The 27,734-nt window shown below is 45.9% G+C and overlaps 1 protein-coding gene across 1 annotated transcript; it reads right to left on the reverse strand.

The window, feature by feature from the left end:
* Positions 1–27,734, reverse strand: KCNA7 (potassium voltage-gated channel subfamily A member 7). The gene is made up of 2 exons (XM_063137743.1): positions 26,589–27,734; positions 1–1,185 (listed from the first exon to the last, which is right to left on the reverse strand). Exons 1-2 carry the CDS (start codon positions 27,162–27,164, stop codon positions 307–309), a joined length of 1,455 nt encoding a protein of 484 aa, XP_062993813.1. The 5' UTR covers positions 27,165–27,734; the 3' UTR covers positions 1–306.

A 27,734-nucleotide genomic window follows, 5' to 3' on the forward strand; every position in this document is an offset into this window, starting at 1 on the left:
ACTTAGTCCATGTGACTCCTTCCCTACCCCCCTTGCTGAATATGTCTGTGCCAGTGACGACCCACTGTGACTTGCCATATCCCAAATTTAGTGCAGCTGTCTCTCCAGCCCAATCTCCAAAACGGATGGGAAATGTTCTTTCAGAACCTATGATGCTCTCTCGAGTTTTAGGACCAATCAGAGACCAGTCCTTTGGCTAATTGTCTTATTATGTAGAGCCTTCCAGTTAAAGACACTGAGATGCAGGGAAGGTCAGTTCAGGTCAGGGTAGGGTGTGGGGATCAGTTGCTTGGATGGACAGGGTCCTCACACTTCGGTCACGAGACGTTTGTTGGGCACTTCCGAGTTGCCCATGGGCACCATGCCATCTAGCAATTCTGAATTGGGCGTCGTTAGCGCTGAGTCCTCATGGTGTTTCTCCCCATGGTGAGCCTTCTCCCGGATGGCAGCAGGGGCCGGGGATGGCGGTGGGCTGTATGAGCAGGTAGTAATGTGGGTGTATTGGCCTTGATCCTCACACTCTGTCTCGCGGTGGTAGAAGTAGCTGAAGTTGGAGACGATGACGGGCACTGGGAGGGAGATGGTGAGCACCCCAGCAATGGCACACAGGGAACCCACAATTTTGCCACCGACAGTCTCAGGGTACATGTCGCCGTAGCCCACTGTCGTCATGGTGACCACTGCCCACCAGAAGGCTGCAGGGATGCTGGTGAAGTTTGTGTCATCATGGTCGGCTTCAGCAAAGTAGACAGCACTGGAGAAGAGGATGACTCCGATGAAGAGGAAGAAGATGAGCAAGCCAAGTTCCCTCATGCTGGCCTTGAGGGTCTGCCCCAGGATCTGCAGCCCTTTGGAGTGCCTGGAGAGCTTGAAGATTCGGAAGACCCTCACCAGCCGGATGACCCTGAGGATCGCCAACGACATGGCTGGCTGGCCCACACCACGCTGGCGCGCAAACTCAGTGCCGAGGGCCACGAAGTAAGGGATGATGGCCACAAAATCAATCATGTTCATGATGTCTTTGAAGAAAGCTGGCTTACTAGGGCAGGCCATGAACCGCACTAAGAGCTCAAAGGAGAACCAGCAGATGCAAATGGTCTCTACGATGAAGAAGGGGTCTTCTGCATGGGATTTCAACGGTGGCAGGGCGTGCGGCCCGCTGCTATTCAAACGATGGTGGACAAGCTGTGGAAAAGCAAGGAGGGGGAGAAAGAAAAAGAGAGAGATACTAAGGCATGACTCTGTAAATGTGATTCATTAAACTCAGAGGAGTTATATGGTGCAAAATGTTAGAATTGGTTGGGAGAGGCAGCTAATCACACTCTCTTAAGATGCCAGCACACGTGCCCACCTCAGCTATGTTTCTGCCATCCCCTCCATCTTTCCCCAGTGACACCTGCATTACTTCTTCAAACACCGATAAAGGGAACACAGACATCCAGTCCTCCTCTCAGTTCCCAGTAATAAACCTCATCATAGCCACAAATACACTCATTAGTCCACATCCAGCACTCGTCCTGGTTCTGTGTCATGGTCATGGCCTGCATTTAGGCAGAAGAGGCATCTGTCTAGGGCAGAGGTGGGGGGAGGGAGCTTTTTCCTATCAAGGTCCACATTACCTCAGTCGAAATCTGTCAGGATCTGCAGTGGATGGAGCCAAACCCCACAGTGGGTGGCGTTACAGATGTGACTCTTAGCTATCTCCACTAGGCATTTGCATCCAGGCATTCTTCTTCCCCCCAGTTACCCTCCATCAGCTTTGTAGCTGAGAGACAGAGCAAGATGGAGTAAATGAGCTTGGCAACCTGGAGCCGGGGCGGTGAGGAGCTATAGGCTGGGGAGAGTCCAGAGGTTCATATCAAGAGGCCTGGAGGTCCACATTTGGCTCACAGGCTGGAGGTTCCCCTCCCTAGTCCAGGGTACCAAAGGATGATGATGAGCCAGCTATCTCTTCCCCTACAGCAAGGGCAGGGAACCAGTGGCCCTCGAGATGTTGTTGGCCTACAGCTCCATCAGCCCTGACCACTTGTCAAGCTGGTTGGGGTGCTAAGAGTTGGAAAGCCACAGGTTCTCCACCCCTGCCCTACAGGCTGTAGAAGGAAGGCAGATGAGGTGTTAGGAAGGCAGCGGCGGCAGCAAGCAGCATGTGCACAGAACCAGCTTCCAAGTGTTCCTACTTGGGACACCACTGCTGTATTTCAGCCTGCCTAAGTTAGTGCAAGGGCAAAGGGGCTGAAATCACTCCACACCAGTACCAGGGGTGGACTCCTAATGCTTTGGAAACCAACCACTAACTACTGCAGAAATGAAAAGGTAACATGCCAGTGCTGAGTTTTGAGGCTGGCAGCAGCAGAAAATAATAAGCGTGGCCTAAAAAAATAAGAAAAGAAGAGAAAGGAAAAGAAGATGTGGAACTAGGTTCTGATCTAGGGCATAAAAATACCTTTGTTCTATTTGTTTACATCATTGTCCCCTGCCATTTGGATTTCTCCTCTTCCAGAAGATAAATCCCTTCAAACTCTTCCTGATCCGTCACATGAACAGAGCAACCGCTGATGAGCCCACAACTTCTCCCTGTAGTTCCCGTTGTGTACATAACTCAGCGATTGCACAAGTTTCGCAATGTACTTTATGACCCCTGCACATGCTCTTTTCTTGGCTGTTCAGAAATCAGGCAATGTGATGGAAGGGTGATGGTGGCATTCTGGTCTAGCAATGTGTGGGACTCATATTTGGGGAGATCACACCGTGTAGTGCAACCTTTCCCAACCTGAGGGGGATCTACACTACTGCTTTTAAAGCACTTTGAAAACATTTCGAAACCTGTATATGCAGTGTGTCCTGGGCCCCAACAGTTGTCAAAACTGTTATAAAGCGCTTTAAAGCAGTAGTGTAGATCCCCCCACCCTGGTGCCCTCCAGATGTGTTGAACTGCATCTCTCATCATCACTGGTTATTAGCCATGCTAGCTGGGGCCAATCAAAGTTAAAGTCCAATATCATCCAGAAAACCACAGGTTCCCCACCACTGATTTAGTTGAATACAGCCGAACTGACTTTTGGCTTTGAATATTGCACTTTGTTATTTTATGCCGTGAACAGCTTTGTAGCAGAGAAGCAGTAGATAAAAACATAGTAAATAAAATTCAAATGTAGTTTGCTGGCATGAATACACAACCAAACCAGAAAGATGCTATCAAAGATTTTAAATGTTTTATCCCTCTCCCACTGGCGAGCTGCAAAATCATTATAAGCAACTTAGGCACACTGTTTTGTTTCCATGGCTGGCATTTAGCCATCACTGGGTAAATGCCATAACCTAGAAGCCAGAGTTGTTTTTAGTGGAGTCAAACCTTAGATGGACAATGGTGCACATACGCAACTCTACATACATTTGTGATACTCCTTTCAAATAAATCTTTTCAGTTCTTCCAAGGCATTACTTAATACAACTCAAGCATTTTCTGTATCTGATAATAAAGACAAGAGGCATACACACCTAGATGGGTGAGACCTGGAGTGCAGGAAGGTGGGGTGGGATATTTTCTTAGAAGGTGGGTCCTTGATGCCAGTTAGGGCACAGTGAGATCTATTAAGATCTTATGCAGCAGATTTGTTTCAAGTCAGTGGTTAGGAACCAGGCCAGGAGCAGCTGTGGGGTTGGGGGGATACCAGGTTAGCCTAGATATTCCCAGGGGGAATCAAAATCAAAGCAGTTTCTAAAGCCTGGAGAAAAGCCGAATGTCAAGGTCAAATGTCCCTCCCAGCTCTGTCCTCTGGTCAGCTCTAATTTCCTGGCTTGCTAATTTTGACTCCTGTTCTCTATGTAAGCAGGGGTTGTTTGCTTTGCAAGCGAGATGTGTGATGGGTTAGGGGGAATTCTGTCTTCAGACCTGTTCGGACTCAGAATATCTCTTGGGCCCTGTCTACACGCCGTACTGAAGGCGCATGCATGCGCCCCCCAGTACGACCCCAAAACGATGGTGTAGACGGCAGCCCAGAAGAGACGGAGGAGGAGGCGGCTGGGGAACTGGCCGCGTCCTTGCCGCCTCCGCCTCCCCGCCGGCCTCCTGCTGCCGGGGTAAGAGTGACCCGGATCTGAGAGCTCGGATTCCTCCGTCTCTTCTGGGCTGCCGTCTACACCATCGTTTTGGGGTTGTACTGGGGGCGCATGCATGCGCCTTCAGTACGGCGTGTAGACAGGGCCTTGGACTGGATCAGTCTGATGTCTCTGTATAAGGGTTTCGTTTCCACATCCCCAGCTATGGATCTGGATTTGATAATACAAACGGGTTCTTTACATTTGTACTGGAGATCATCTTGACGACTGTTTCCAAAGAAATGCTGCATTTTCTATGCATCCTCTGTTGTTTCCTTGCTATTCCACCTATCTTCCAGGGAACTCAGAACAGAATCCTTTGAGCTGTCAAACAATATTTCATCCAGCTATTGGCAAGCCCAAGATTTGCTTAATTCTAGAGATGGAACTACATCAGTCACCTTCAGACCATTCTACACACTAATACAATCATTCTACATACTAATACAAACTCATTATCTGAGTGTGGATCCTTATGTAGCCAAAATGGCATCATCTGTGCACAAAGGGGAGGCATCAGCAGGCTTATTTATTTAAAAACATTTGTATCCCGCTATCAGTAGGATCTCAGGGTGGTGTACAGATAAAATCATACAATAAATAACAATAAATATACACAGCTAAAAACAAATTAAACCATGAATCAAGTTAAAACCAGTATATAATTTAAAAGCAATAAAAACAGTTAAAACAATGTGCAAACTTGGTGAATTTAACCGTTAAAGGCTTTGTTAAAAAGCCATGTTTTCACTTGGCGCCGGAATAAAATCAGCGTTGGTGCCAGTTGGGCCTCCAAGGGGAGGGCATTCCACAGTCAGGGTGCCACAACACAGAAAGCCCTCTCCCACATCCCACCATAGCGTACATCTTGCATTGGTGGGGCACAGAGAAGGGCTCCTCCAACAGATCTCAAGTCTTGGGCAGGCGTATATAGGGAGAGGCGCTCCCTCAACTATCGAGGTCCAAAGCCATTTAGGGCTTTAAACGTCATTACCAACACCTTGAATTCCGACCGGAAGCGTATAGGCAGCCAGTGCAATGCCTTTAAGACTGGTGTTAGAGAAACTCCAGGGTTTGTAGTAATAATAACCTTTATTAATAATAATAATAACCTTCACAAAAGACGCTTTAAGGTGGGGAGGGGAGAAATCGCCAAAATTGCTCCATGATGAGGACAAGGCAGAGTCGCAGTTAAAGGTGGGCATGATTGGGCACCTGACAAAGGCGCACACCCCAGCAGGGATCCGCTGAGAAGTGCCCTCTGGAGTTGCTCCTCCTTTTCACTGTTGCAACCCTATCCAAACTCCACATGGGTATGGCTATATATCACATGGTATACAGCATGCCCTATAGGACTGGTGTATGGTTTCATTTTCTCATTTTTAATCTGCTTTTCTTCCAAAGAGCTATGGGCAACATGCATGGCCCTTCCCCTCTCATGTTATCTTCAAAAAAAAAACCCTGTCTAGGCTGAGAGGTATATGACAGGCCCAAGTTCATCCAGTGTGGATTGGGAGCGCATTTCCATAATTCCTGAAAGTTAGGGTGAGGCAACACACTTGAAACATCTTGTTTGAGTGATTGTGAGGTTGGTTAAGAAATGACACATTAGATTAAGCACATATTTTTAAAATTAGGGGCATGTCTACACGAAGGGTTTGCCCTGGGGTGGATTCGGAGTAGCAGATTGTAAGCCTATGCGGCAGGGCCTTGCTATTTACTGTTTTACTCTGTACAGCACCATGTACATTGATGGTGCTATATAAATAAATAAATAAATAAATAAATAATAATAATAATAATAATAATATGATGCAGCCGCCATTGCAAAGCCATCCGAGGGCAAACCCTGGAAACTCCACTCCAAAAATTTGGGCACTTACCCTGACTTTTTTTGGCAGTGGAGCTCATGGTGCCCCCTGATTGGTTGCCATGGATGGCCCCGCACCTCTGGAAAAAAAAAACAGGTGGGGGAGGAGAGAAATGGGGCCGTTCCTCCCCCGCTATTAAATTTTTTTATTATCTGTATCTGCGGAGCTCTGCAGATACAGATAATAAATATAAAAAGAAATGGGGGTGGGGAGGAACAGGCAGCCAGAGGGAGGAGACATGGTTCGCCCAGTCCTTCTGCTCGCATCCTCCTCTGGCTGCCTCATTCCTTCTCCTCCCCCATTTTTTAAATTTTATTATCTGTATCTGCAGAGCTCCACAGATACAGATAAAAAAAAATAAAAAGGGGGGAGGAACAGCCTCGTTCCTCTCCTCTCCTGTTTTTTCTTCTTCTTCTCCAGAGCCAGAAAATTCGCACTTGCGTTCATTCCCATGCAGATGCTGGTAAGGAACACAAGTGCGGGAGCAAGGCGCCTCGTGGTGCCAAAGTGCTGTTGTAAAGATGGGGCCCAGCACTGACCACTTCATTTTTACAGAAAAGGTAGTGGTGTCAGTCCCTAATCTGGGTCAGGACCATGCCATGTGGGGAAGCAGTTAACACTTTCCTCCCTCTCCTATTTTTTTTTTGCAGAAATCCCCCTTCCCCACCCCTGTTCCTACTTGCCCTTAAGGTGGGGATGGCCACTGCGGGGAAATCCATCCCCGTTTGGGCTCGGCTTGCACTTGCATTTGAAAGCTGATCCATGGTTTTCCCCCTGAAATCGTTCCCCTCCCCTTAAATAACTATTTCCCAAGGTTCCCCAAAGTGCTGCCTGTGGGTGCCATTTGTTCAAAATGCGATTGTAATTTGTTTAATTTGAGCAAATTTTGGCTGTAAATTAAGAACGTAAGAAGTGCCATGCTGGATCAGACCAAGGATCCATCTAGTCCAGCAATCTGTTCACACAATGGCCAACCAGCCATTGGCCAGGGAAATTTGCATCATTTGCACAATTTATGGTTGTAATTTGTGCAAATTATCCAAATTTGCACAATTTACTGCTGAAATTGCACAAATCATGCAAATTCTCACAATTTGCGGCCATAATTTGCGCAAATATTTTGCGCAAAAGAAGTATGGAAATTCTGCCAGCCGGCCCTTCTTGTTGTGCACTTGTTGGGCCAACTGGTAGAAGATGGAAGGGAGTCTGGGGGCCATGGCAATGAAAGCTCCCTAAGCTCCACCGGATTCCTCTGATATCCCTACTGCAAATCACGCCTTAGAGCCGGGGTTGGCAGAGTCCAGCATTGTATTTTTACTAGAACTCAGAGGTCCAACAACCAGACCATGTTCAAAATACTGGCTCAAGTGGCCTGACAGATCAACGCTAAGAATTAAGGAATAGGCGAGCACATGCTCAGCCCAGATATTTGCCCTTGGTATCAGAACCACTCTCTGAAGTCTTCTGGTCCTTGTTTTCACCCAAGTGTTCTTTTTCAGCAATCTAATTTAGGGGAGTTTTTAATTGTTGCTATTGTTAAGACAACTGAGAGTCAGAAACCCTTGTTGATCTACTGCAAATCACCTAGAGATCTACTGGTAGATCCTGGTTTACCTTTCGCCCTCCCCTGCTTTAGAGGCGAAATAACGGGAGGGAAAGGGTGGGAAAAGAGCTAAACACCCCTCCCTGGATGCCATAGCCCCAATCCAGATTGGAGCCACACAGCTGGTTTTTTTCTGAAAAAATAAAGAGGTCAGTGCAAAGCACATTTCTAAGCATATATGCTTAGCATAATGTATAGCTGGGGTGCTTCCAGACAGCGGTTTTTCAGTAATATTAATGAAAAGGCATTATGCAGCTCTTCTCTCTTTTCCTCCTTGACAGATATTTTCTGGTTAGAAAAAGCATGGAAGAAGCACTGGGGGTAACAAAGGAGGGTTAGAAATTGAAAATGACAATGTCTGAAACCCCTGTAGAATTCCGTGAATGAAGCAAGGCGATGAAAAGTCTCATCCGGAAGTGCCAATTGGTCCTGAGGGGTGCCTGCACTCTGGTCTCCTGCAGCCATACAAAACCCCTGTAACCTTTTGCATTGTCAATATATTAGGGTGCAGCCAAACTATGGCACTACCTAGCCTAGTGCTGCCCTAGCTTGCAACATCTGTAGCCCAACAGGAAATGACTACTGTGACTCTAAGGGCTTCACCACACGAGGATAAAATCCCTCATCCTTCCTAGGGCTTCTGCTTCTGGATTCTTTCCAGGATTAAGTTTGGCTTTTTTACACAGGCTGACATATGCTGTTTATTTCTTGGCAAATTCTATATGTTTCATTTTACAGCCACTGGATGGCGTTACTCTTATAGTGCCATTACGGAAGTACACCCAGCAAGTAAAGCGCTTCATAGAGAAAAATTGAACTTCCCCCGCATTTTACAGTGATGGGATAAAGTTCATAAACCGCAGGGGTGGTGGTGGAGGTTGACGACGTTGTGTAAAATACCCACAAACTTCTGTGAGTAACCGATCTTGATCACACAATATAAACTCCATGTGGAGAAGCCCTGGCATTCCACCCACATTTTTCTAACTCCACAATCAGGCAAAAAAGGGTTGAGTTGCATCTATAAGTAATCCTGAATGCATGCCTTAGAGCTTTTGCAGGGCTGGGTGTATGCATGCAGTTGTCTTTTAAATTGGGTGGATTCAAATCTGAATTAAAATGGAGTATATGCATTTGTTGTTCAGTTTTATTGTTATCCACCCTGAACCTCTCAAAGTCACAAGCTTTAAGCGTGAATAAAATAATAATCCTTGTTAGGCCTCTTGGAGAGGATCAAATCCCACCGGCATTACAAGTTGTGCAGACACATTGAACCTACTGATTACCAGTGATACAGACCATAGTCAAGTAGCGTATTACTTACACAAGGAGAGCACAATTATGCTTAGCTCCTCTTTGATCACAAGTTCACACATCTCTATACTAACCGGAGCTTGGTGGTAAAGCAGGCAGAATGTTCTAGATTCCAACCTTGACAGTTCTGCTGTGTTAGAACTTTGGGGTAGCTTGCAATCACTACACACACGCACACACAGACCCCACCAGCATCGGAACCAAGATTTGTAATATTCCAGCAGTGTTAATAATAACTCTTGTTCACGTACATCAGGGGTAGGCAACTTGTGGCCCTCAGAATGTTTTGGCCTACCATTCTCATCATGCCTCGCCATTCGTTGTGCTTGCTAGGGCTGATGGGAGTTGTAGGCCAAGACATCTATAGGGTCACCAGTTGCCCAGCCCCAATGTACATAGAGTATTTGGAATTTTGAGAACCAAACTAGAGAGTAGTAGTTGTAATAGATTAATTAATGAAGAGCTCTTGAAAACGTAAGGACTTCCAGGTAATAACAGATAACACCTTTTAACAGTGGTCCTTCTTCCTAGGTGTAATTCTGGCTTCGGAGATAGCATAAAACATTTTAGTGCCTGAGGACAGAACTACACACCACACATACAAAATTACCCATACAAAACTAAACAACTATCATACAAAACCAGCCAACTAGAGTCTACTTTAGATACTGATCAAGTGGACTCTAGTCCATAAACACTTCTGCCATCATAAATCAGTTATGGTGGCACAAGACTCTTTGCTGCCACAGCCTAACAAGACTACCTCTCTGGAAGACTTTACACTAGTGTGTATAATAAGATTCCAACAGCTGGTTCTTCTAGCTATGCAAAACGGCTTCAGGAAGGGGGGATTTGTCCAGCTCAGATCAATTGATGGAGAATGAGATTTGGAGAAGATTTCTTCGTTCCCACATCTGGAACATCCTTGGTGGAAAGCAGTTGGAGGGGGGAGTTGCAGGAGGAAGGTGGTTGGTGGAGTATGGGTTATGTACGCTACCACCAATTCCTCACTGCAAATCTCCACCTTCACTTTGTCTAAAAAAAAATAGCCGTCACGGTTTTATGACACGTTTGCACGCAGTATGCAGTTCTGCCCTCAGGTGGGGAATACAAATGATGTCCCATCAGTGGTAAAAATATAATACAAATGGCATCATTAATCCCCTGCATAATATTCTGTCAATGTTGCGCTGCCTCACCCTGCCTAACGGTAGGGTCGGCCGTGCCTGGCCTTGCAGCTTGCCTTACACATTCATGCCAGCAAGATGGATGGTGGTTCAGCCATCAGTCTTGTTCCTTATACTTAAGGTGACCTTAAAAAACAACAACATGGATTTTAAAGATTATTATTATTAAGTGTTATTATTATTATTTTCATTTATTTATAAAACATCATAAATGTACATGGCACTGTGCAAAGAACAAAGCAATAAAACAACTCCCTGCCCAAATGGCTTACAATCTAAAAACAGAGCCATACCTATATGTGTAGAGTCAATGTAAACACATATACAATGATAGTTCATCTTAAAAAAAAATCAAATGCACAAAACCAGCTGAAAATATGATATCTGATGGAGCGCCTCTCCTAGCACAAACTGACCCGTACACTATGTTCAGTGTCTAAGGCCCTCCTCCAGGTGCCTCCTCCAAGGGAGACTTGGAGGGTTGCAACAAGGGAGAGGGCCTTCTCGGTGGTGGCCCCCCAATTATGGAATGATCTCCCCGATGAGGCATATAATGAATTTTTAATCAGTTCTGGATTGACTTTGGCTGATTGATCTTAGATATATGTTATCCATGTTTGTGCTATCTGTTTATATGTTTTTTTATGAAGATGGTTTTGCAGTTTGTATAATGTATTTTAATGGTTTTTTATTTTTGTGAACTGCCCAGAGAGCTTTGGCTATAGGGCAGTATAGAAATATAATATAGGAATGAAATGGAAAACTCTTTTGGGGATTGGAAACAAGGAGATGTTTCTCCTTGATATCACAGGTGCTAGCCAACAGGTACCCCCCACAGCAGGGATGGGGAACCTCAGGCCAATGGACCAAATCTGCCCCTCCTCTGGAATTTCCCAGAAGGCCACAGCCTAGGGTGACCATATGAAAAGGAGGACAGGGCTCCTGTATCTTTAACAGTTGTATTGAAAAGGGAATTTCAGCAGGTGTCATTTGTATATATGGAGAACCTGGTGAAATTTCCTCTTCATCACAACAGTTAAAGCTGCAGGTGCCCTGCCCTCTTTTAAATCCGGTCACAGTATAGCTGCAGTATAGCTCCTGCAACTTTAACTGTTGTGATGAAGAGGGAAATTCACCAGGTGCTGCATGCATACAAATGACACCTGCTAAAATTCCCTTTTCTATGCAACTGTTAAAGATACAGAAGTCCTGTCCTCCTTTCCATATGGTCACCCTACCACAGCCCTTCCCCTGCCCCCATCCCTTTCCACCCAACCATTGATTGTTTGGTTGTTGCATGTGTTTTGTGCTCTCTTCCCACCCACCCACCATTCTGAAAGGTTGAAATGCCGCTCCTAAGGCTTAGTTACTGGCAGTAACATCTTTAAGCTAAACTATGCCCACCCTTGGAATACAGGCCCTAAGAGCTTCTCTGAAATTAAATTCAGCACTCAAGCTGAAAGATGTCCCCCCCACACCTGCTCCACAGTCAGCTGAAAACTTGTGGAATAGATTTTTTCAAAGCTGGCTGTCCAATAGAAAAAGAGAGCTCCCTTGTATTTGTTTGTGTTTAATGCTGAGAGCACCTCATACCACCCTCGGTGTTCTTCAGATGTTATTTCTGGTCTTCACAGGCTCTTAACAAGATGAGTCAAAACTACAACATGGAAAGGATAACTCACAAAGCTTCCAAATCTGGAAAAGGGATACTGCAGCCAAGTTGGCAGAGGAAGATAGGCTGACCCTATGGAAAGGAGGACAGGGCTCCTGTATCTTTAACGGTTGTATAGAAAAGGGAATTTCATCAGGTGTCCTTTGTATGCGTGCAGCAACTGGTGAAATTCCCTCTTCATCACAACAGTTAAAACTGCAAGAACTATAGTAGAGTGACCAGATAGAAAAGAGGGCAGGGCTCCTGCAGCTTTAACTGTTGTGATGAAGCTGGAATTTCACCAGATGCTGCATGCATACAAATAACACCTGCTGAAATTCCCCTTTCTCTACAGCTGTTAAAGATACAGGAACCCTGTCTTCCTTTTCATATGGTCACCCTAGAGGAAGAGAGACTGTGAAGTAGTTTCTGATTCTGAGCCTCAAAGTATCAGAGGTCAAAACATGACCTCACTGGAAGATGGGGGAAAGAAACTTATTAGAGCAGCCTTCTATTTAACAACTCTTCTGGTCTCCACAGGGGACCAGGAATTTCATACAGGCGAGTGAGCAGGCCATTGTTGAAGAGACAGATCACCCTGTCCATTCTCCAACATTCTGCTTGGTAGAAGGCACTTTTTTATTAGCTACTAAGAGGCTAGTAGCATTTCTATGCTGACCTCAGTGAAGAGGAGTTCCCATCTGTGGCCAGCATGGAAACATAGGTAGTGTGACCATACGGAAAGGAGAACAGGGCTCCTGTATCTTTAACAGTTGTATAGAAAAGGGAATTTCAGCGGGTGTCATTGTTATGCATGCTGCAGCACCTGGTGAAATTCCCTCTTCATCACAACTGTTAAAGCTGCAGCAGCCCTGCCCTCTTGACCAGAGACAAAAGAGGGCCAGGCTGCTGCAGTTTTAACTGTTGTGATGAAGAGGGAGTTTCACCAGGTGCTGCATGCATACAAATGACACCGGCTGAAATTCCTTTTTCTATACAACTGTTAAAGCTACAGGAGCCCTGTCCTCCTTTCCATATGGTCACTCTAAACATAGGCTACAAGGCTTTTAACAGGCTGGTAATCTGTGTGTGAATCCCCTGCTGAAGTAGCAGATTAGTAGGGGTGAAGGATCCCCCCTCCCCTGCATGCTGGGAGGGCTCCTGTGGGCACTGCCACAACTGCTGCACCATCCCTGCTTATCCCCTACAGCAAATGCCGCAGCAGGAGAGCAACAAGCGGGGATCCTTAGAGGAGCAGCCGCCTTCCCTCACCCCTTCTCTCGCTTTGAACATCTCTCAAAGTGAGAGATCAGGCAGGCGGGTTCTCCAGAGAGGCTACCTGCCTGATCCCTCACTTTGGGAGAGGGCTCAGAGCAAGACATCAAGTGGGTGGGCTCCTTGGAGAGGCCACCCACTCACCTGTCTGCCTGCCCTATCTCTCACTCTGGGAGAGCCCCCCAGTCTTGCACAGCTTTATCACACCAGCATTATACTGTGCAATCACTGCAAATTGCATGCAAAGGACTCAGAACTTTTCCACCTTATAATCTGCTTTGATTGTGAAGCACTCCCATGCATCCTGCCTTAATTGTGCAATAAAGCCAAAAGATTCGCCCTATTTAGCCCCTACATTTTGAGCATATCTTCCAAGCCGCCGCTGGGGCGCAGGAGCAGGATTTTAAAGAAATGCTTACATCTGCGTAAGCTTTAAAGATAAAGACACCAAAATTGGCACAGTAATAGATATTAGGGAGAGCTTTAAGCATACCAAATTTGAATTGAATTGGGTCATCCATTGATTTTTTATGATTTTTTTCACTCAGTGAACCTCTCTGGAGTGGTTCCCCACCTGGATCTCTTGCTCAGGGAACTTTCGCAGAGCGACACATCACGCAGACAGGCTCCAGGGCCACCTCAGAATGCTGCGTTTTAAGGTAGGACTCCTCTAAGCACAGCATTTGGGCCTGGATGGCTCTCTGAAGAGGCTGCCTGCCCAATCTCTCATCTAGAGGGGAGAGGAGAGGAGGAGGAGGTGCTGTAGCAGCGATGTGCATCCCCCCACCTCAGGCACGCCACTGACTAGTAACTTTGTGGGCTTCTTTACAAGGATGAAGTACAGAAACAAGGTCAGCAGAGCCTCATAACAGCACAAAATCAGAGATGGGCACTGATGGGGAAAAAACGGACGCAAGGGATTTATCTTAGAATGAAAACAAAATCAAAATGTGGCATAATTTTCAAAATCCCAAATTCAGAATTTCGACACATGATTTTCAGGGTGTCTTTTAAATATTAATCATGCACTAGTAAATGTTAATTGCAGAGATGTTAAGTGTTACTAAGTGTACCGTTTTATGGCATTTTTATTAGAGTGGTCCTAAACAATTCAATTAATCCTGTTCAGGATTTATTGATTTATTGATTTATTTCATTTCTACACCGTCCAATAGCCGAAGCTCTCTGGGCGGTTTTGTTGTTTTTTTAACAACAAAAGATGCATTGCTCTTTAATTAGTGGGAGGGGGAGTATGACGGGAGAGGGAAACCCCCCCCCCTCAGAATGGGGAAATCATTTGGTGCAACCATAACTGTGTCTCAGTTGAACTGTGCGCAGGCTGCAATCAGACCATTACATAAAACAGCTCTGCTGAATGTCCAGATATTTTGTTACTTGACGTGGAGCAGCAAATGGTGTCCCCATCCCTGCCTCACAAGTCAAGGTACGTAGTGTCCAAGTTTGGTCAAGTTATTTTGGCGTCTGAGGCAGAAAATCCCACAAGCACCTTCCTTATCCCACCTTTTTTTTTGGCACACACAAAAAAATAATACAACCCTAATAAATAACTATTGACTTCCTTTCATGACACCCAAAGTCAGCTGCTTGAAGGCTGGTCCTGAGTCAAGTTTCAAGTAAGGAACCCCGACTCGGTCGCAAAAAGGGACTCGTTTTTGGTTCAGAGATACTCATGGCTCGGTTTAACCCCACGGGCTGCTATCAGGTTATTCCATACAACGGCTTTGCTGAATATAGTTCCAGTTTCCAAGTAATTTGCCTTTGGTGTTGATGTGTGTTTTCTAGACAGTGGTGATGAAAATAAGACAACAAATTCCACAGATATGTCATCTTCTCAGTTTCTGAGGGGGTGGGGTAGGGGAGGGGAGGGGAGGGGAGGGGAGGGGAGGAATATCTTGTGAGTGACCTATATAAGGGTAACTGCATCTTGTGACGGAAAGAAGCAGCTACAGGCTGTTCCCCACTTGCACCTCTTCAGAAGGAATTCCAGCACCGCCCCCAAATTTGAACCCAGAGCACCCAAGATTAAATGAGTGGGTGGATGGGGGGACTTTGGGTCCAGCTGCTACAAAACTCCATTTTAAACCTCATTAACCCCCCCCTCCCAAGCTCCTTAGTTATGGAAAATACAAAATAGAATAATAGCAGACATTTGGAATTTTGCTAACTAACTTTATTCCACAACAAATTCCACAACAATCACACATGCTCGCTCAATAATAGGAAAAGCATTTCAAGTTTTATCGTGATTTTATTTTGTCCCTATTTCCCCTGAGCAATGTATTTTATGTATTTTACTATTTTGCATTGTGGCTAAATTGATAATAAATCGCTACTCTATTTTGTGGGGAGGTTATACAACCGGCTCCCTATAGCCAAACCAAATTCCAAAGGATGCTGGGAGGGTTCTTTCTCCTCTCTTGTAGGTATCATATCACAGTATACACGTGAAGTAGCTAAAGTGGGTGTGCATTTATAACCTGCCATTCCTCCAAGAAACTAAGAGTGGTGGTTTAGCTTCACTAGTGGTGTAGTGCAACTTTCCCCAATCTGCTGTTCTCCAGATGTGTTGTATTGCAATACCCCTCATTCCCAGCCAGCATGGCTACTGTCTGACCCATCTGAAAGGCAGCAGGTTGGGGAAGGCTGGTGTAGTGGTTAGAGTGTTTGACTAGGACTGGGGACACTCGGAGCTTTATCACACCAGCATTATACTGTGCAATCACTGCAAATTGCATGCAAAGGACTCAGAACTTTTCCACCTTATAATCTGCTTTGATTGTGAAGCACTCCCATGCATCCTGCCTTAATTGTGCAATAAAGCCAAAAGATTCGCCCTATTTAGCCCCTACATTTTGAGCGTATCTTCCAAGCCGCCGCTGGGGCGCAGGAGCAGGATTTTAAAGAATTGCTTACATCTGCGTAAGCTTTAAAGATAAAGACACCAAAATTGGCACAGTAATAGATATTAGGGAGAGCTTTAAGCATACCAAATCTGAATTGAATTGGGTCATCCATTGATTTTTTATGATTTTTTTCATTTCCCCCCTTCACTTCCTGGTATGCAAAGGATCACTATCACCCAGTAGCAAAAACAACTACTGCGAAAGTTTAGCACTACAGGGATAATCCGAGGAAAGCAGGTACGTGGGATGAAGCTTCTAGGTTCAAATCTCCACTCAGCCATGCAGCACACTTGAGCCAATTGCTATTTCTCAACCTAACGTACTGCACAGGGTTTTTGTGAAGGTGAAATGGCGGTTGGGGGGGGATCCTTTTAACTACAGATGCCAGCATTGATCCTGGGACCTTCTGCATGAAAAATACGTGCTCTGTCACTGGGCTTTGCCCCCTCCCAGCACAAGTGGTGGTGGGGGACAAGTAGCAAGGTCTCCTTTGTTTCCACTAGATCCATAAGTGCACACGAAGGGCATCTTTCAACAGTCTGTCTGTTCACTCCCTTGAAATTCAGGTCTTTAAATTATCCAAGACTAGCATGTGGCTCCAAAGCCTTAGATGGTTTGCACATGTGATGCTTAAATTGTGTGTGTGTGTGTGTGTTGGTTTGCATTTTCCACATGTGAGTTGAATTCTACCTACACTGGCTAGAATCTGTATTAAAAACATCTTGTCTTCTACTTCCTATCCCACAGTAACAACATTCCTACATGTACGCTAAGAGCATGAAAGGCTCAAAGGCACTTTAAATGTCATGTGCAAAATGACTTCAGTTCAGCTGTTCTTTCTAGTTTGCCCATGAAAAGTGTTTGCATATAATAGAAAGGTTGCATATAATAGAGAGCAATATAATAACAGTACCCCCCCTGTTTTGCAGGTTTGATTACCTAGTTAACACTGCACCAAACTCTTTTAGTTGTGCATATAAGTTGCAAAGAGTGTGTGGGTAAGACATACTTAAGGCTGCACACCTTTATACATGGGAGTAAACTAAGCTCCATTGAACATAAGACATAGCTAGATGGGGTGAAACCCTGGGGTGATCCCTGGGATCATCCCTGTGCATCCACATGACACACAGGGGATCCCTCCTTTGCCCCGAGATCTTGCCCTCCCCTTTAGGCCGGGCACCGCAGTTTGTCCTGGTTCCTTGCGGTTCCTCACGAGGAGCCGGGACCCACGCACAGGGCGCAAAGCTCCTCAGGAGCACTGTGCCCATTGGGGGGGGGGGGCAGCGGGGAAAGTAAGTTTTTTTTAACAACAACAACAACACCTACCTTCTGTGCACGAGTGTTTGTGCGCGTCTTCCCCTTTAACAACCCCCCCAAAATGGCGGGCACGACGCCTCTCTGTCTGACGTCGTCGCGCCCCGCGTGTGAACAGAGAGGGAGATCTCGCGATTAAAAAATCACGAAATCTTCACCCCTCTGTCCTTCTAGACCGCTAGGTCTAGCTAAGGCCTCAGTAGGACTTACTTCCAAGTAAACATGCACTACATGAGCAGCTTTCTATGATCTGTACAATGTGTCTACTCAACCTGCATGGCAGTTCATGCCCTAATAATGTTTACAGCTTACCCCACACTTAAAATGTCACTGAAACATTCGAAAGAAGTTTTCAAGCCACTGGTTGCATGGAGGACCTGCAATCTAGGCAACAGAGGCATGTTTCCAGGTTTGCTTCAGTACAGGTTGGCCTACATCAAATCAACCCCAGGTATTTCTTTTTAATTCTTTGTTTATTAAAGCGCTTTGGACTGGGTACATATACATAAACATTAATAAGCACAATACATTTATGATCAGTGTTTATGTCCGTTAAAGCACACAGCAATAATAGAGAGAGAAGCAGAGAAGCTTCTGCAGAGAGAAAAAGAGTGAGGAGGAAAGATGAAGACATATAGGACTGCGTAAGCTTGCATTATATCTAAGAGAAGCTGTCATTCCTCTGGGATATGAATGAGGCATAAGGATAGGCAGCGATAGAAGAAAATGCAGGCTTGGTTCAGACAGTCAGGCTGTAATCCTATACACACTCACCTAGGAGTAAGTCTTATTGAAGTCGGTGAGTTTATTTCTGAATGGACCCATACAGGATTGCACCATCAGTGTCAGTTTATCATGGTTCAGTATGTCTGAAATGGGTCATAGTCAATGAAAGGGAATCTAACCAAGTTCAATAGTTCCCCAAGGGTGGTATGTATCAAAGCATTGAAAGTATCAACTGATGGATGTGATTAGAGACTAAAGTATTCAGAATTTTAAATTCCAAATTCTGCAACTGGGCAACCATAAAACTCCACTTTGCATACGATTGCATGCTTAACCTTTAATTGTTTTTCCTCTATTGCAATGTTAGCCAGGGGTTTTGCACTTATGGATGAGATTAGAGACTACAGTATTCAGATTTTTAATGTCAAATTCTGCAACTGGGCAACCATAAACCCCGCTCTGAATACAATTGTATTCTTAACCTTTAAAAGTTTGTTGTTCCTCTATTGCTACCCTAGCCAACAGACCTGATTTTGCATGGGTTGGAATTGCTCTTTGTTTGATACAGCAAAGCCTTCAAGCAAATTCATACAACAGTCAGATTTGGAGACATTGAGCCTGGCCTGTCTGAGTCACCTCATGTAGGGTGACCAACTGTCAGGATTTCCCCGGATTTGTCCTGGTTTTTGTTCTTTCCATGGTGTCGGGGGGGGGGGGGGATTTTCTATAATTTTCTATAATGTCCTGGAATGACACACCTTCCTCTTTAAGGCTGCCATTAGCATGGCAGGAGGGAATGACATGCTTTCTTGAGGCACATCATTCCCCCACCCTGAGCTCCAATTGAGGTCTTAAAGGGGAAAGTGGGTCATTCGTGGACATTATAGAAAAGGCCCCAACTGGAGTGGATGGTGGTGGTGCAGAATGAAATCCTTTCCCCTCCTCCACTCCAATCGAGTTATTTAAGGTGGCGAGGGAATAACGTACTTTCTGCAGGACTCAGAAAGCTGCTTCCCCCCACACACACTAGGTGTCCTCTTTTTTGGTTTCCCAAATATGGTCACCCTACCTCATGCTCACTGGTACCCCTAAGCAAGATCCCTGCCATGGTGTACCCCATTCCCTAGTGGGAGGGCCTGTCCCACAGAAGGCGTGTGTGTGTGTGTGTGTGTTTGTTTAAGAAAAAGAAAAGAGCTTGGGCCTCAAATAAAATGTCAGTTGAGGGAAATAGCACTGTTAGAAAAGGAGTTGACAAAGGAGTTAGCAATTATTTATAAAAATAACCCCTACCTGACCATTGGAAAATCTACCCAGATATTCTTTGTTTTCTAGCTTAGATAGGGTGACCATATTTTGGAAACAAAAAAGGAGGACAACATGGTCGCCCCCAAGGGGGCGTGCCCACCCAAATATAGCCTTGGTCACATGTCTGATTTTACAGCACACATTTAAGACAAATCTGTTCTACATAACATCTTAATGTTAAAATCACTGAAATAAAGAACAAGTGAGAGAAGGGGAGTGCTGTTTTTCGCAGCCCAAGCTGTTGAGATTATTTCAAACACACCATTTAAGCCCTGCTGGTTAGAGTTTTGGACTGGGAGCAGAGACCCTTGTTAATTTTCCTGCACGGAGCTACAGCGATGCTTTGCTTACCAGGAAGTGATTTGAGCGCTCCTCAGCTCCTTTGCAAGGAGGGGGGAAATGTTAAAAAAAAATCATAAAAAATCAACAGATGACTCAATTCAATTCAAATTTGGTATTAGCTCTCCCTAATATCTATTACTGTGCCAATTTTGGTGTCTTTATCTTTAAAGCTTACGCAGATGTAAGCATTTGTTTAAAATCCTGCTCCTGTGCCCACAGCAGCGGCTTGGGCGAATCTTTTGCAAAAGGAGCACAATTAAGGCAGGCTGCATGGGAGTACTTCACAATAAAAGCAGATTCTAAGGTGGAAAACTTCTGAGTCCTTTGCATGCAATTGTCAGTGATTGCACAGTATAACTCTGGTGTGATTTATCTGCTGTAGCAGATAAGATAGCAAACGGGGTGAAGGAAGGAGAACAGGAAGTGGGTGGAGCAAACCCAGCAGCTCTGCTACTCTCAGAGAAGAGGAAGAGGAAAATTACCGGTAGAAGGAGGCACATGAATCAGTAGTCGCGCTGCAACTAAGCAACAGTGAAAGGGGACAACGAAATAGAACCAGTAAGTACAACTCATTTACAACATTGGAGACCCAGGGTCACGTGACGCTGTGCGTCACAGTAACCCATTCAAAACGTTAGAACAACATCAGTGTAGATTCCCACCAGGAGCCATAATCAGTGATCAATTAATCACTTAAAAAGAAGAGTGCCAATGAAGTAAAAGTATCTTTCATCAACTGAACTCCTTCCCAACCAGCAATACATACAGAATATCGCATCTCTAGAAATAAAACCCAGTTATTACCTGCAAACCATGCACAAATGTCTTAGCATCTGAGGGTAAGGTATCAGCTATGTAATGTTAGCGATCAAAAAACTTTGCACAGCACCGATTTCCCTGCGATTCATGACGCTCTAGGAGCGTCATCAGATGGGGGAAAATCACGTTTCCTTACTGTTGCTTTCCTCCCTGCTTCTGCCCCCGATACTTCTTCTTTCTTCACACAGGGAAAGTAAACAATGGCCATGTGCCCCATTCAGTGGGCGTTTTTAATCGTGCAGCTTTTCATAGAATCATAGAATCATAGAATAGCAGAGTTGGAAGGGGCCTACAAGGCCATCGAGTCCAACCCCCTGCTCAATGCAGGAATCCACTCTAAAGCATCCCTGACAGATGCTTGTCCAGCTGCCTCTTGAAGGCCTCTAGTGTGGGAGAGCCCACAACCTCCCTAGGTAACTGATTCCACCGTCGCACTGCTCTAACAGTTAGGAAGTTTTTCCTGAATCTGGCTTCCTTTAACTTGAGCCCGTTATTCTGTGTCCTGCACTCTGGGAGGATTGAGAAGAGATCCTGGCCCTCCTCTGTGTGACAACCTTTTAAGTATTTGAAGAGTGCTCTCATGTCTCCCCTCAATCTTCTCTTCTCCAGGTTAAACATCCCCAGTTCTTTCAGTCTCTCTTCATAGGGCTTTGTTTCTAGACCTCTGATCATCCTGGTTGCCCTCCTACAAACAGCAGGGAATGGTGGAACATTTCGTTTCAAAAAAGAAAATCGGATTTACCGGTTTATTTAATCGGTCTATTTTGTGATGGAACGAAGGCCAGGAGTGGGAGACATGCGGGAGGCAAACGTTGTCTAAAGGACGGCGAAAAACTATGAGTGGACAGTAACGAGCGTGTGATAAAACACTTGTCTCATGATGCTCCTAGGCTAGGGACTGAAGACAATGGCAGAGTCAGGGTGCACTGGATTGGAAGTCAAGCAGATTGAGGATCAAAAAGTAAGGGAGCTAAATGTAAGAAACTCAAGAGGAAGGGTGGATGAAAGAAGAGAGAAAAGGCAACAGTTTGCTGCAAAATAGACTACTGAGCAAAGGTTGAGGAAAGAGAGGGGGAATGAAGTAGGGAACTGAGGAACAGAGGAGAGGACAAAGCGAGGGAAAAAACCCTCACAGGGGCTAGGGTACTCTGGTCCACCATGGAAAAGGAAGTCAATTTCAGCGCAATCCTGTGCTTGTTATTCAGAGGTCTCACTAAGTTCAATGGGAACTTACAAAGTGAGTTTAAGACAGCGATAGGGAACAAGTGGCCCTCCAGATGTGGTTGAAATACATTTCCCATGCCCCCTGACCACTGGCCATGTTGTCTGTGGTTGGTGGGAGCTGGAGTCCCACAATATCCGGAGCGTCACAGGTTCCACGCACCTGGGGGGGATCTACACTACTGCTTTTAAAGCGCTTTAAAGCACTTTGAAAACGTTTTGAAACCTGTATATGCAGTGTGTCCTGGGCCCCAACAGTTGTCAAAACTGTTATAAAATGCTTTAAAGCAGTAGTGTAGATCCCCCCCCTGGTTTAGGATTTCAGACTGCAATCCTATACAAACTGAACTAAATAGGATTTAACTTCTGAATAGAGACATGTATAGTGTAGTTGGGTGGGGCAAGGTAGATTGGGATCTACTGGTAGGTCTCTGGGTGACTTGCAGTACATCTGCAACAGTTTCTGACTTCCAGCTGTTTAACAACAAAGATGAAGAAATATGGGCAGGGTGGGGTGGGGAGAACCAAAGCAAATTTTTGTGTGCAAAGGCTGAGAGTTCAATTCTGGTAAGGAAAACAAATTCCTGGGCTGAGCATGTGCTCAGAGGCACCCTTTCATTTTAAGCATATGTCTTCCCCGCTGAATCTCTATGCAAACATTTGACTAACAACAGGAACAACAGTAATAAATAATGTAGATCCTACAAGCCTAGGCCTGCCCACCTCTGAGGTATAGGATTTCACTCTGAACGGCCCAGAATACTCTTTCAGCCACCTTTGATAGCAATTCCTTGCAAATAGGATGGTGGGAAAGAGGAATGCAAACGATCAAGTTTATTATAAGAAATCTCAAACATGGATTTCAGGATCAAATGTGCAAAATTGCTTCTCAGAACGAAAAACACAGCTTGGCTTTGCCAAATGTAATTGGAGTGTGGTGTTAGGACAGAACCACTTCCGTGGATGTCCATAATGTACACGATTGGATGCTTGCACTGAAACAGGGACTAGTGGGGGTGGGACATTCCATGAGTGACACAGAAGCCTTGGGCAACACATGATGGGAGGGGCAGAGGGGGGCTCTCCATGGCAATATGCCCCACAGGGATTCCCCTCTTGGCCTCAGAAGCCAGGTTGATCTGGCCTTGAAAGCCAGAAACATTACATCAATTATCCCTGCTTCTCTTCCTCCCGCCCTTCCACACACACTCCTGCTGCTGTCAGGATGGCAAACACAGCACCAAGGGTGATAATCCTGCCCACCTGCTTGTGCCCCAGCCCAGCTACCAGCAGGTTATCACCAGTCACCAAAAAAAGAAAGCAGGCGCCAGTGAAATCTTGCTGGACAGCCAATTAGGAACCCTAGCCGATCTTTGTAGGGACGTAGGATCACTAAGGTGGGGCAGAAAGTTTTCATGAAGAATGCAGGGATGGTGGATAAAGAGGATAGAGGCAGTTAAAGGAATTTCCTTCACCATCCGCCTAGTGGCAATTCAAAACCCAAAGAATGGGTCAAATTAGTGAAAGTTTGGGGGGAATCTTCATCATTCCTGTCTTCATCCCCCTCAAAGCCCTAGGAGAACCATGTCCATGTTAGGACATCTTAGGGCCATTGTTAAGATGAACACGGTAGAAAAAGCGGAGAATCTCAAACCGTTATGGTCCAGATCAATAAGTAGGTTGTGTGAGGCTGCAACACCCTGAAATGCAGGGCAGTCCCCTGACAACAAAAGTCATCCCACAACCCCGTACATGGTTTATTTTATTTATTTATTTATTTATTACATTTCTATACTGCCCAATAGCCAGAGCTCTCTGGGCGGTTCACAAAAACGTGGTTGTTTTCAGATCCTTCGCCTTTCCTTTTAGCAGCAACCAGAACCCATTCAAAAAGGGATGAATTTATTATTACATTTATATCCTGCCTCTTTTCCTCCTTAAGGAATTCAAGGCAGCATACATAATCCTCCTCCACTCCACTTTATCCGCATAACAACTACCCTGTGAGGTGGGTTGGGCTGAGAGTCTGGGATTGGCCCAAAGTCACCCAGTGAGCTCCCATGGCTGAGTGGGGACTAGAACCGGGATCTCCCAACTCCTAGTCCAACTCTCTAGCCACTACACCACACTGGATGTAAAGACAGATTCACACATTTTTGCTGTGCAGAATGGGAAGGGTCCAACAACAACATGCATTAGAATTAATGTTGGTGTGCCTGCAACATCCACAAACATTGGGCCTTTCCCATCTTCTAACTGCACACGTATCTCCTTACTGGTAAGTGACTGGGAACAGTCATGTGGCAGTGGGAGAAACAATTGCATGAAACCCTGTGTTGAGGTTTAATGTTGTGAAAAGATGCTTCAGACTTGTCCTAATCTACACCCTCAAGTTGTACAGGCCTTCATTAGTTCCAAATCATGATGCCTCATTCATCTGGGTGATATACCCCAAACCCTGGTCACTGTTGTGCAATTCCATTTGATCCTCGAATACCGTGGAAAAGATAAACTTATTTTTCTGCCTGGCCCATGTCCCATGGCACTGGGTCTGTTTTGAGCTTGATGAGATGAGACGCAAATACATTTTCCTGAATATAAGCCCCTGAGAGCCAGTGTGGCATAGTGGCTAAAGTGTTAGACTGGGAGTCGGGAGATCCGGGTTCTAGTCCCCACTTGGCCATGGAAACCCACTGGGTGACTTTGGGCCAGTCACAGATTCTCAGCCCAACCTACCTCACAGAGTTGTTGTTGTGAGGATAAAGTGGAGAGGAGGAGGATTATGTACACCGCCTTGGGTTCCTTGGAGGAAAAAAGGTGGGATATAAATGCAATAATAAATAAACGAATTAGTAAATATTAGGTAGTGTTGACTCGGGCAAATGAGAAGCTGGATGGAGAAATAGGATTTGTATGGCAGGAGATGCAAAGGCTCTTCAGGAAATCTGCAAACTGGGCTGGTGGATGAAAAGTAAGATGCTGTAGGGCAGTGTTGCCCAGACTTGGGTCCCTCAGATGATCTTGGAGTACAGTGCCCATCATTCCCAGTCAGCACGGCCAATGGGTGAGGTGATGGGAGTTGTAATCCAACAACAACTGGGGACATGAGTTTGGGAAATGCTGTTTATAGGGCCTCTATGCTAGACCGAGTGATCCGTGTTTATACCAGCCATTTATTCTAGAATAATATCAAAGTTGTCCCTTCCGGGCCACATGATGCACAGCTGATCTCGCTGGGATCTCGGGTCAACCCCTCAGTTAATCAGGAGTATCTCTGACTGCTTTTGTCACGGTTTTTTTGGCTACCTTGCTACAATCCCGAAGTCTGCGGCTGTTGTGTCCCCCCTTCGTGAAGCTGTTGCTGTTCAGCGCGAGCTCCTGGCTCAGCCAACAGCCAACCCGCTGTCAGGGGCGTGTGCATGGGCATCAGCGTGTTTCATCGCCGAGTGTTTTTTAAAAAACAAATATATCTCTGCGCAGCAGCGCATTGTCGACACAGTACCTATCCCCCCCTTGTGTTGCTACATGTCTGCGCTGGTGCACATCTCTCAGGAGCTACTAAAAATAATAATCCATGCCCTGTACCCATCCGCCTAGTCTCGCCCACTTCTGTCGATACGCATTTGAAACCTCCGTCATGGGGCACACGTTCTCCCGCAACGGATCTCCTTTACTTGCGAGAAACTCACGTGTGCCCTGTGAGCACTGATCATGGAAGCAGGGAACCATCACAATCATCCCTCCTCCGTTGCGGAAGGACTGTGGGTGTAGATTAGGCCCCAGTAACCATGGCCCATAAAATCATTGGGTAGTGTAGACAGGGTATTATTTATTTATTTATTTATTACATTTTTATACTGTCCAATAGCCGAAGCTATTCCCTTTAGTTTAAGGAATTCTCTCATCCTGGAAGTAGCGGCAAGGCAGTGCTGACTCCAAGTTTTTGAGGGCCCTTGGACAAAATACCCTCAATGGGGCCCCTTCCTCAGTGAATCTCCCTTCTCTCTACCATTGTTATTGTTCCTCATCTTCTTTTTCATCATTGGTACCACTTGCTTGCTTGACAGGCAGAGAGCCAGGGAACAAGTAGGCCATGGCATCTTCTGGCCCTCCTGCTCACCACCACTGTTGTCTGGGCCAGAGCAAGAGGCAGGTGAACAAGCAGGTTGCAAAAGTGAAGAGGAGGAACAAGTCCAGGAGGCTCTTGTCAATGGGCCCCTGCTATGGTGTGGGTCCATGGCAGGTGCCTGATAATCCCCACCTTAGATGCCAGCTATAGGGCAAAGACTATGTTGAGCCAAGGCTCATCTCCATAACATGTGCAGAATGCCTTTTACCCATCATTGAGTAACCATTATATTAGATAGTGCTGAATGAGGGGCAAGAGACCTGGAAAGAAGGAATACTATTTCCAGTGATACTTCCATGTATCACAGATTAAGACATTCTAGATTAGACAATATGATTTTTGTTACATTCGGAAGCTTTTGAAAAAAATCTCAGTGATAATTTGACCGTTTTTGAAGGGAAGGGGACATTTTGAATGCCCCCCCCTTTGTTTTAAATGGTAGCACCACTAAGAAAATGAAGAGAAAGCAAACACATTGAGAGTAAGCATAGAGCAAAAGGATCAACATGACACTTAATCAGGGCCGACCCAAGACATTTTGCTGCCTGAAACAAAGGACAAGAAGATGCCCCCTCCCATTTTATGTATAAAAGCCAACTCGATTGAATCTTTCTTTGACACTGGCAATGAGACCGCAACCTCCACCACACCTGAAAGTAGCAGACTCGCTTAGGGAGCGCAGGGCAGGCCTCATAGCCTACATTTCTCCCCTCCCAACACCTTGCTGGCACCTTCTGGCACCTACTGCCTGAGGCGACTGCCTTTCTGCCTAACGGTAGGGCCGGCCCTGTGCTCCCACGACTTACCGGCAATGAGATGTCCCTGTCATCTCGAAACTCGGGCAGGGTCTCCAGACAGAAGATCACAATGGAGATGAGGATGACCAACACTGAGATGATTGCGATGATGCGGGCAGCCTGGGAAGTTTCCGGATGCTCAAAGAGCAGCCAGACTTGTTTGAGGAACTCCCTGTCAGGCATGGGCTGCGATTCTTCCTTCATGAAACCTTCATCATCACGGAATTTGGAGAGCGCTTCCTCCCCCAGCTGGTAGAACTTGAGTTCCTCCAGGAAAACATCAATGGGGATGTTGGCCGGCCGGCGGAGCCGCCCGCCCGATTGGTAATAATACAGGATGGAGTCGAAGCAGGGCCGGTTGCGGTCAAAGAAATATTCATTGCGCAGTGGGTCGTAGTAGCGCAGGCGGCGGCACGGGTCACCCAGTAGGGTGTCAGGGAACTGGCGCAAAGTCTTCACTTGAGTCTCGAAGCGTAGGCCTGAAACATTGATCACCACCCGCTCGCAGCAGTCCTTCTGGGAATGCCCCCTACAATGGACAATGGGTTCATTGTCCCCTGCAGGCAGTGGCAATAGTTTCTCCATGGCTTGCCGGGCAGCTACAGGGATCCTGGGATGAGATATGGAGCCATGATTCAAACTTCACCCCACCCTTGAGGTCCTCTCCTTCTCCAGAGAATGGTTTCTGGCTTCCCCAGGTCTTGGTTGAGCTATTCTCTGCTGCACACTTTCCAATATCAGCCCACTCACACTGTTATCTGTATCTCAACTGACATCTTCTGTCGCTTCCTTCCTTGCAACCCTAGTTCCCCTTTCTCTCCTTTCACTGTTTCAATCCCAACTTCAAACATATCTGATCTAGCTTCTGACTCCAATCTCTCCTCCTCCTTCTCCTCTGCTTCTGATCCCTTCTGTTCGTCACACCATCTCTTTTCCTCCTTGGCATGAATGTGTTCTCTTAAAGCCGGTCTTCTGCCGGTGACCCCCATGTGCCATCTCCCCTAAACTGTTCCCCTTGTTCCACTGCATTAAATTTTGCTTTGATTTTTCCAAAGGGGTTAGACCCACAATCTAACCCCCCCCTCCCTCACTGCCCTTCTCTATGTCCCCTTTCTGAGAACACCCCTGCCTTGCAGTGCCAGCGTCCAAGGTTTC

Source organism: Elgaria multicarinata, chromosome 11 (assembly GCF_023053635.1).
Source record: "Elgaria multicarinata webbii isolate HBS135686 ecotype San Diego chromosome 11, rElgMul1.1.pri, whole genome shotgun sequence".
NCBI classification, from domain to species: domain Eukaryota; kingdom Metazoa; phylum Chordata; class Lepidosauria; order Squamata; family Anguidae; genus Elgaria; species Elgaria multicarinata.